This window comes from Elephas maximus, chromosome 20, assembly GCF_024166365.1.
Source record: "Elephas maximus indicus isolate mEleMax1 chromosome 20, mEleMax1 primary haplotype, whole genome shotgun sequence".
NCBI classification, from domain to species: Eukaryota; Metazoa; Chordata; class Mammalia; order Proboscidea; family Elephantidae; genus Elephas; species Elephas maximus.
In genome coordinates, this window is record NC_064838.1 from 76240116 (window position 1) to 76251228 (window position 11113).

At 37.1% G+C, this 11113-nt stretch overlaps 2 protein-coding genes across 2 annotated transcripts; both read left to right on the top strand.

Annotated features, from left to right (window-relative positions):
- The first annotated feature begins 205 nt into the window (after positions 1–205).
- LOC126063954 (olfactory receptor 4C16-like) lies at positions 206–1015 on the top strand. Its single transcript, XM_049862490.1, has one exon. The coding sequence runs from the start codon at positions 206–208 to the stop codon at positions 1013–1015; it is 810 nt and encodes a 269-aa protein (XP_049718447.1).
- A 7712-nt stretch (positions 1016–8727) lies between these two features.
- LOC126063936 (olfactory receptor 4C16-like) lies at positions 8728–9660 on the top strand. The gene has a single exon (XM_049862480.1). The coding sequence runs from the start codon at positions 8728–8730 to the stop codon at positions 9658–9660; it is 933 nt and encodes a 310-aa protein (XP_049718437.1).
- The last annotated feature ends 1453 nt before the right edge of the window (positions 9661–11113 follow it).

Consider the following 11113-nt stretch of genomic DNA (forward strand, 5'->3'; position numbering starts at 1 on the left):
AAGTGACTCATTAAGAAACAAGAGCTAGAATGTCCCTGATGAAGGATAGTTAGGTTTGCTGAAAATATCAGTAACATTGTATAGCACCACAAATTAAATTGCTTAAAATATTTCACACGGTTACATAACACCATACATTAATTCCTGTATCATTTGTTTTTTTTTCAGATGAACCATTTCACACCTGCTCCTCATTCATGAAATCATGCTGCTGAATAATAACGTGACTGAGTTCATTCTGCTTGGGTTGACACAAGAGCCTGTTAAAAGGAAAATAGTGTTTATCTTTTTCTTGCTTTTCTACTTAGGGACATTGTTGGGTAATTTGTTGATTATCATCACCATCAAGACCAGCCGGGCACTTGAGAGTCCAATGTACTTCTTCTTTTTCTACTTATCCTTATCTGATACCTGCTTCTCTAACTCCACAGCCCCTAGAATGATTGCGGATGCCCTTCTGAAGAATAACACTATCTCTTTTAGTGAGTGCATGATCCAAGTCTTTTCATTCCATTTCTCTGGCTGCCTGGAGATCTTCATCCTTATCCTCATGGCCGTTGACGGCCATGTGGCCATCTGTAAGCCCCTGCACTACATGAGCCTCATGAGCTGGCAAATCTGCAGTGTGTTGGTAGCTATAGCCTGGGTAGGGGCCTGTGTGCATTCTTTAGTTCAGATTTTTCTGACCCTGAGCTTACCTTTCTGTGGTCACAATGTGATTGATCACTATTTCTGTGACTTGCAACCCTTGTTGAAACTTGCCTGTACAGACACCTATGTGATCAACCTACTGCTGGTGTCCAATAGTGGGGCCATTTGCACAGTGAGTTTTGTCATCCTGATGTTCTCCTATATCGTCATCTTGCCTTCTCTGAGAAACCACAGGGCTGAAGGGAGGAAAAAAGCCCTTTCCACCTGCGTCTCCCATATCATTGTAGTCGTCTTGTTCTTCGGTCCTTGTACACTTATATATACACGACCCGCAACCACCTTCCCACAATTGGAACACCTTTGATTAACCCTCTGATTTATACCCTGAGAAATGCTGAGGTGAAAAATGCCATGAGGAAGCTATGGAGCAAGAAACTGATTTCAGATGACCAAAGATGAATGGAAGTTACAAATGCTTCCTAATATCTTGAATCAGCCTAGAGGAATTCAACAGGAAATAGTATATTCTTATTTTGGATTTAGTACTTTCCTGTCTTTAGGAAAATAGGCAATATGAACACATACAGTGGTTAGTGTTGACTCAATTTCATGTTGAGGGAGAGACCACACCAGGTACAAACAGGTGTGTAAGGCCCATTGCCTTAGATTTTTCACAATGGTCTCTCTGCCTCTGTTGGATGCCTATAACCACTTGTGATTTTGATCTGGTGTTTTCTCTGTTCTTCATGTTGATTTGTGGTGTTGCTGTACTATTAAATAAAGGTTGGTGGCTGGACCCCACACCAAGCATTGCTACAGAGGAAAGGGCCTGGTGATTCTACTTCTGTAAAGATTACACCCAGAAAACTACATGGGGGTTGCCATGAGTTGCAATCAACTCAATGACAACGGATTTGTTTGCTGTTTTATTGTGATTACATTTAGCCTCTGTATTCTTAAATTCCCAGTCTGGTAGCTTTTGTTTTCAAAACTGAATGTGATAATCCAGAGAAGGAATTTGGGGCTTTGAAACAGAAATACATGTGTCACAGATAGAAAAATTTAGTGCATTCTCAATACAAATCAGAGAAGAGAATAAATTGAGTAGAGAGGGCTGAATGTTTATATGAAATGCCTGTTTCTGCAGTGGGGATAGCACCAACTTTTGTCCCTACTCATCTGACAGCATAGTCTCTATTTACATGATCATTTAAATCCAATTCAATTTCATTTCTTTTTGTCTTTTTATCTGTACAGAAAATTTGACACGAATATTTTTGTTCACTTGAGACTTCTAAATTCTACTTTTGTGCTAAATTATATTAAAGTTTACAAATTTGTATCAATTTTATAGTACCAAAACTTTAGCATTTCTCTGGCTTGATAAAATGAACATCTATTTTTCTGTGTGGACATGGAAAGCTGTAGATTCCAAGGGGAACTATAGTGACATATATACATCACTTTTTTTTTAGAGCCTGTGAATTTCAAGGTGAAATCTATCCCATGGAGTTTATCATTGATTAGAGAACCTACAGTTTGATTCTCCTATTGAAAGTTTTTCATAGAAGCAGATTCCAGTTGGAAGAGTTTTGGTGATGTCTTCACCTATTTCAGGAAAAGAAAAAGAGAGAAAAGGAGTGTGTATTGGATGCAATGTAGTTGTCTACCCAGAAACACACCATCTAATCTATCTCCTGGACATGTACTCAATATAGAGCCCCTACTACCACCGTGACCAAGTCTCCTGCAGAAAGAAATTGTGCTCTAGATCAGAGTCAGAATTTTATAATAAAAATGGCAGAACTGCAAAGAAGACTGAAGGTTCAGCCTCAACATACTTCCTTTGTTGAAACCAGTGTCCTGATAGAAAAAGGATGGGACTCTCAGAACTAAAACAGGGAAATGTTTGTGTAGAAGGTGAGAACCATGAACCCCAAAAGTATCTGGATCCTCTGACTGGCTCCCTCATGTGAGGGAAGAAAAGTCTTCCGTGACTTGATTCTATGTGATTACATCATCTGATGCACTTGTTGTGCAATGATAATTGTTCTTTTCCAAAACCTCCTCCTATATCCCTTGTTACATCCAAAACACTAACCAGGGGCAAGTCTCAGGAAAGTTAAAGCAGTGAAATACAACCCTTACTCTTTTAGAAATGATATACATGAGGTAATTACAGTACCTAGCTAATATGTATGAAGAGAAACAGGGAAACACTTTACTATGGGAGTTAATCTTGAAGGTGTTAGCATAGGAAGAGAGAATATAAGTCTGGAGGTTGAAAATTTTTAACATGAAGGCACTCACCAATGATTTGCAATCTGATGTTTTGGCAAGGACATCTGGAGCTGGCTTTTTAAAGTATATGCCTTAAGGTATTGTACTGTTTTCTACTGCTGCTGTAACAAATTGCTACAAATGTAGTGCTTAAAACACCCCAAATTTATTATCTTAAGTTCCCTAGGTCGAAAATATGACATAGGTCTCACTGGGCTAAAATCAAGGTGTAAGTGTGGTTGCATTTCTTTTGGAGGCTCTAGGCTTTTCCAGAATCTAAAGGCCACCCAGCTTCCCTGGATCGTGACCCCTTCCTAAATCTTCAAAGTCAGCCACATTGCATATCTTTGACCATTCTTCCACTACCACATCTCCCTCTTTCTCTTCTGCCTCTCTTTCCCACATTTAAGGATACTTGTGATTACACTGAACTTATTTGGATAATACAGGATAATCTCTCTATTTTAAAGTTAGATGATTACCAACCTTAATTTTGTCTATAACCTTAATTATACTTATTGGAAATTATAAATTCTTCAGATGTCTATTGAAATGATAAATATTTTAGATATATATTGTGGCTTCATTTTCCACAGTACCTCCAACTACAATGATTGAGGGCTTACAGACTATGTGATCCACTGACATGATATCCAATAAATATTGCCTAGGATACAATATGCATTTGTGAGCAACAGATTGTGAAATTGTGGTCATGATCTCAGACTATTGAGTTACCCATGTATTCTATGTGTCATAAGAAGCCAAGCTGATAGAAGAGAGTAGAGATAGATAGACAGATGCTCTTGAATAGACTCCACCCATGGAGACCTTTGTACATATGATATAGTTTTGCAATTTCAACTTCTTTATTGTAAATATCTTTTTACAACAACATAAATGGCGATTTTACTTGTGGACTTGCTAGATGGAATACACAGGAATCAAATCAACTAAATCTGCGGAAAGAGACAATATCATCAGCCAGAACAAAGCCAGGGGCTGACTGCAGAACAAACCATCAAGTGCTCATATGCAAGTTCAAGTTGAAGCTGTGGAAAATTAGAACAATTCTATGAGAGCCAAAGTATGAATTTTAGTATATGCCACCTGAATTTAGAGACTACCTCAAAAATAGATTTGAAGCATTGAGCACTAATGACCAAAGATCAGATGAATTGTAGAATAATATCAAGGACAACATACATGAAGAAAGCAAGAGCTCGTTAAAAAGATAGAAAAGAAAAAAAAATGCATGTCAAAAGAGACTCTGAAACTTACTCTTGAACGTAGAGTAGTCAAAGGGATTGGAAAAAAATTATGAAGTAAAAGAGTTGAAAAGAAGATTTCAAAGGTGAACAGAAGAATACAAACTAAATTATTAAAATTACATATGCAAAAACCTGGAGTTAGAAACCTGAAAGGGAAAAACATCTCATTTTTCAAGTTGAAAAAAACTGAAGAAAAAATTCAGTTCTCAAGTTGCAATATTGAAGGATTCTCTGAGCAAAATTTTGCTGAAGATCATTCAAAAATGGCTGCAGCAGTATATCGACAGGGAACTGCCAGAAATTCAGGCCAGTTTCAGAAGAGGACGTGGAACCAGGGATATCATTGCTGATGTCAGATGGATCCTGGCTGAAAGCAGAGAATACCAGAAGGATGTTTACCTGTGTTTTATTGACTATGCAAAGACATTTGACTGTGTGGATCTCAACAAACTATGGATAACACTGAGAAGAATGGGAATTCCAGAACACTTAATTGTGCTCATGAGGAACCTTTACATAGATAAAGAGACAGTTGTTCATACAGAACAAGAGGATACTGATTGGTTTAAAGTCAGGAAAGGTGTGCATCAGGGTTGTATTCTTTCACCATACCTATTTAATCTGTATGCTGAGCAAATAATAGAGAAGCTGGACTATATGAAGGAGAATGGGGCATCAGGATTGGAGGAAGACTCAGTAACAACCTGCATTATGCAGATGACACAACCTTGCTTGCTGAAAGTGAAGAGGACTTGAAGCACTTACTGATGAAGATCAAAGACTATAGCCTTCAGTATGAATTACACAATGAATTGACATTAAAAAAAAATAAGAAAACAAAAATCCTCACAACTGGACCAATGAGCAACATAATGATAAACGGAGAAAAGATTGAAGTTATCAAGGTTTTCCTTTTACTTGCATACACAATCAACTCACTTGGAAGCAGCAGGAAAGAAATCAAAACACCCATATAATTGGACAAATGTGTTGCAAAGACCTCTTTAAAGTGTTAAAAAGCAAAGCCCAGACTTAATGGTCTGACTGAGACTAGAAGAATCCCGGCAGTCATGGTCTCCAAACCTTCTGTTGGCCCAGGACAGGAACCATTCCCGAAGACAACTCATCAGACATGGAAGGAACTGGACAATGGGCTGGAGAGAGATGCTGATGAAGAGTGAGCTACTTGTATCAAGTGGACACTTGACACTGTATTGGCATCTCCTGTCTGGAGGGGAGATGGGAGGGTAGAGAGGGCTAGAAACTGGCAAAACATTCACGAAAGGAGAGACTGGAAGAAGGGAGCAGGCTGACTCATTAGGGGGAGAGTAAATGGGAGTATGTAGTAAGGTGTATATAAGCTTATATGTGACAGACTGACTTGATTTGTAAACTTTCACTTAAAGCAAAATAAAAATTATTTAAAAAAAAATAGCAAAGATGTCACTTTGAGGACAAAGGTTTGCCTGATCCAAGCCATCCTGTTTTCCATGGCCTCATATGCATGTGAAAGCTAGGTAATGCAAAAGGAAGACCAACGAAGATTTGACACCTTTGAATTACAGTGTTGGCAAAGAATATTGAACATACCATGGACTGCCAGAAGAAGGAAAACAAATGTGTCTTGAAAGGAGCAAAACCAGAATGCTCCTTAGACAGGAAGGATGATGAGAATTCACCTCACATACTTTGGACATGTTATCAGAAGGGACCAGTCCCTGGAGAAAGACATTATGTTTAGTAGAGTGTCAGCGAAAAAGAGGAAGACCCTCAATGAGAGAGACTGACACAGTGGCTGTGACAATGGGCTCAAGCATGAAAACGATTGTGAAGATGGAGCAGGAGCCAGCAGTGTTTTGTGCTATTGTACATGGGATATATGTGAGTAAGAACCAGCTTTAAGACACCTAACAACAACAATATAAAAAGTACATAGTCATGTCATGTTTTCTAAGATCAATTTGTTCCCTTCGAGTTTTCAAAATTCTTCTTCCAACATCTTCACAACTTTCTTCTAATTGAAAAAATATCTCAGAATTGGAATCTTCCAAATTCAGATTAAAAAAAAAAATTACCTTGGGTTTGAGAAAAATATTTTGAAATTTTCCTTCCACCTTGAATTTATATATTTTCCCTAAAATGGGTGCTATTGTACTATAACAAATATCATTCAATTTGTTGTTGTGAGCTGCCATCCAGTGAGCCCCCACACACAATGCCTGGTTCAGCATCATCCCCACGAGGGCTTACAGATTGACTCGTTGTGATCCATATAGGGCTTCACTGGCTGATATTCAGAAGGAGATCATCAGCCCTTTCTTCCTAGGCCCTATTAATCTGAAGGATTCTCTGAAATCTGGTTAGCATCACAGCAGTATACAAACCTCCACTGACAAATGGGTGGTGGCTGTGCACAAGGTGCATTGGCCAGGAATAAACCAGTGTCTCCCAGATGAAAGGTAAGAATTCTACTGCTCAGTCACAAAGGTCTACCCTCACACCCACCAGGATGTCTATAACCAAAAAAAAGGAAAAAGGAGAATAACAAGTGTGTTTTAGTTTGACCTTATTTGCGTTAAAAAAAAAAAACAGAATAACTGTAATACAAATAAATTATCACCTTGGTAATGAAAGCAGAGAAAGACTCTTAATAAATTTAATGAGTGCATTAGCGTTTATTGCCTGCATAGAATGATATAAGGCTATTTTATTTTTTAATTTTCTGGTCATTAGTCTTAAAACTTATACTAAATTTTTAACACTTCGTAGTTGAAGCAATTCAAAAGAATTTTAAAAAGCACATTTAAAAGCTAAACCAATAAACAAGTTCAATAACAACAACAGAGTTTATTTTCTATCCTTACCCAAGACCCACCGTAGGGACTGCTTCTTCACGTGCCTTTAAACGCTCCTCCTAATGCTTTCAGTGCAGCGTCTCCAGGAGTCCCCACACCCCTGCACTTAGAGCTGACCCTGGCCTCTCACTGCTGTATTGAAGCAAAGAAAGAAAGAGCAAAATGTTCAGCGGCATTTCACACTTTCCTACAGTTTTGTAACATAGTTCTCGTTCTCATTATGACTAAACGGTTTTTTGATATATTTATTTTAAATATAATTTTAAATGTAGATATCAAGCATGAAGAGTTTTCCACTGTTATTTTTTTCAAAGAGGTGTTTTTATTATTTTGATAGAGAATTGGTGTTTTTCCTGTATGCTGTCATGAGATCAGAAACTCAAGAACATTCCTTCAAATACTGATTGGAACTGACAGATCACGTGTATGTGAGTTCCTTCCCTTTCTTTCCCTTCCATTCCCTTTCCTTTTCTTCTCTCCTCCTCTTCTCCTTACTTTTTTTTTTTTTTGCATACCTGAATCCATTTAAAATTGTTTGAATATCCAGAGAATCAACTCTTAAAATAATATTTTTCCATGAATACTCAGAAACTATATCTGGTTGTTAAGTATATTTTATAATCTTAGATTCTTCTAATTTTGGTCACAGTTTGGAATTTTTATTAGTTTACAAGTCAAAGTAAAGAGATCCATTCTAATGGAAAATTGACAGTGGAACCAGTGTCTTGAAATCCTGGCTCCTAACTTGGGGCTGTTTGATGCTGGGTCAAGAAATTAGGAGAAACTGTGGAATGCTTTTTCCTCTATTTCAGATAGAATAGCAATGCTAAAAAGCTATATATATTTGGAAACATTATCAAATGATTGAACATTATAAGCAATAAACAATAAAAAGTTGCAAGTGAATGATGGAAATATTAATTGATAATTTTGATTAATAACTGATTAAGTAAATCACTTGAATGATAAAGATTAATTCTTAGTGGGTAGAAGAGTTCAGGAAGACTATAATTCCTCTTTTACTGATGAAGAAATAGATGTCCATACAGTGATTATAACAGTAATATATGTTTATGTAAGTATGCATTACTAATATATAATACACAAATATATATAGAAACGAAACATCATTTATGTGGAAGGCAATAGTGTGTGAGTTTATATCTACAACATTAAATTCAAAAAGAGAGAAATATATCCTGAATCTTGCCTGACAAACCCACTATGTAAAACATGGGCACCAAGGTTTATTGAATGTGAAAAAAAATTAAGTAAATAATACTTTGGCATCATATATCCTGATTTTTTATGTATCAAATAAATCAAATTAATGACAGTGGAAACATATTAAGAAGAAGTTGCATTTTAAGAGTGATTTACAAAAGTATCTTTCATAAGCTTATTTGAGATTTAAAATGACCCTATGAAGAGATCATTAAGAACTGAGGGACAAAGAGGTGAAGTGACTCATAAAGAAACAACAGCTAGAATGTCCCTGGTGAGGAATATTTATTTTTGCTCAAAATATCACATAACATCACATAGCACCAGAAATTAATTTGCTTAAAATATTTCACACTGTTGCATACCACCATACATTAATTCCTATATTTTTTTTTATTGTTTTCCGATAAACCATTTCACACTTGTACCTTCTCATTCATGAAACCATGCTGCTGAATAATAATGTGACTGAGTTCATTCTGCTTGGGTTGACACAAGAGCCTGTTAAAAGGAAACTAGTGTTTGCCTTTTTCTTGCTTTTCTACTTAGGAACGTTGTTGGGTAACTTCCTAATAATTGTTACCATCAAGACCAGCCGGGCACTTGGGAGTGCAATGTACTTCTTCCTTTTCTACTTATCCTTATCTGACACCTGCTTCTCTACTTCCATAGCCCCTAGAATGATTAGGGATGCCCTTCTGAAGAATAACACTATCTCTTTTAGTGAGTGCATGATCCAAGTCTTTTCATTCCATTTCTCTGGCTCCTTGGAGATCTTGATCCTTATCCTGATGGCCATTGACCGCTATGTGGCCATCTGTAAACCTCTGCACTACATGAGCATCATGAGCCGGTGGGTCTGCAGTGTGTTGGTAGCTATAGCCTGGGTAGGGGCCTGTGTGCATTCTTTAGTTCAGATTTTTCTGACGTTGAGTTTGCCTTTCTGTGGTCCCAATGTGATTGATCACTATTTATGTGACTTGCAGCCCTTGTTGAAACTTGCCTGTGCAGACACCTATGTGATCAACCTACTGCTGGTGTCCAATAGTGGGGCTATTTGCACAGTGAGTTTTGTCATGCTTATGTTCTCCTATGTTATCATCTTGCATTCTCTGAGAAACCACAGTGCCGAAGGGAGGAAAAAAGCCCTTTACACTTGCATTTCCCATATCATCGTAGTCATTTTGTTCTTCTGTCCTTGTATATTTATATATACACGCCCAGCAACCACCTTCCCCATGGATAAGATGATAGCTGTGTTTTATACAATTGGAAAACCTTTGATTAACCCTCTGATTTATACACTGAGAAATGCTGAGGTGAAGAATGCCATGAGGAAGCTATGGAGCAAGAAACTGATTTCAGATGACCAAAGATGAATGGAAGTTTCAAGTCCTTCTTTATAGCTTGAATTAACCTATAAGAATTCAACAGAAAATAGTGTCTTCTTATTTTGGATCTAATAGAATCCTATCTTGGGGAATGAGTGCTAGTTTCTTCAGGAAAATAGGCAATCTGAACATATACACTGGTTAGTGTTGACTCAATTTCGTGTCGAGGAAGAGACTCCCCAGGTACAAACAGGTATGCAAGGCCCATAGCCTTAGATTTTTCACAGTGGTCTCTTTGCATCCTTTGGATGCATATAACCACCTGTAATTTTGATCTGGTGTTTTCTCTGTCCTTATTCACGTTGATTTGTGGTATAGCAGTGCTCTGGAGAAAAGGGTGTGGTAAACCTACTTATGTAAAGATTACAGCCAAAAAACCACAATGAGCTTGTTTGTTGTTTTTATTGTGATTACAGTTAGCCTCTATATTCTTAATTCCCATCCTCGTAGATTTTCCCTTTTCAAATCTGAGTATGATAATTCAGAGGAGGAATTAGGGGCATTGCAAAAGAAATAAGTAAGCCACAGATAGAAATTTCAGTGAGTTTTCAATACAAATCAGAGAAGAGAATAAACTGAGTAGAGAAAACTGACACCACAGACTCTAGTGACATGGTCATTAAGGACCCAATTTCAGTTTCATTTCTTATTTGTATTTTTATCTATATAGAAGAAAATTAGACATGAATGTTTTTGTTTATTTGAGACTTCCATTTCTATTTTTGTACTAAATTTTATTAAAGTTATTAAATATGCATTGATTTTATTGTATCAAGTGCTTTGGGGTTTCTCTAGCTTGAGAAAAAGACCATTTTTCTGTGTGGACATGGAAATCGGTAAATTCTGAGAGGAATTTTAGTGACATATATACATCACTTATTTTTTTCACATTCTGTGAATTTCAAAGTAAAATCTATTCCAAGTCATTTATCATTGATTAGAGAAGCCACAGTTTGATTCTGCTATTGAAAGTTTTTCACAGCAGTATTTTCCAGTTAGAAAAGTTTTACCGATGTCTTCTTCTTTTTCAAGAAAAGGAAAAGACAAAAAGGGAGTGTTTATTGGATACAATGTAGGTGTCTACTCAGAAACTCTCCATCTCCTATGTCTCCTGGACATGTACTCAATATGAAACCTCTGCTGCCACTGTCACCAAGTCTTTTGCAGGCAGAAATTTTGCTTTATATCAGGGTCATAATTTTATGGTAAAAGTGGCAGAACTGCAAAGAAGACTGAAGGCTCTGCCTCAACATACCCTTTGCTGAAACCACAGTCCTGATAGAGAAAGAACGGGACTCTCAGAGATAAATCAGGGAAATGTTTGTGCAGAAGAGTAGGCATATAACCCCCAAAATTATCTGTATCCTCTGGGTTGGTTCCCCCTTGTGAGGGAAGAAATATCTTCCCTGCCTCGATCCCATGTGATTACATCATCTGAAGC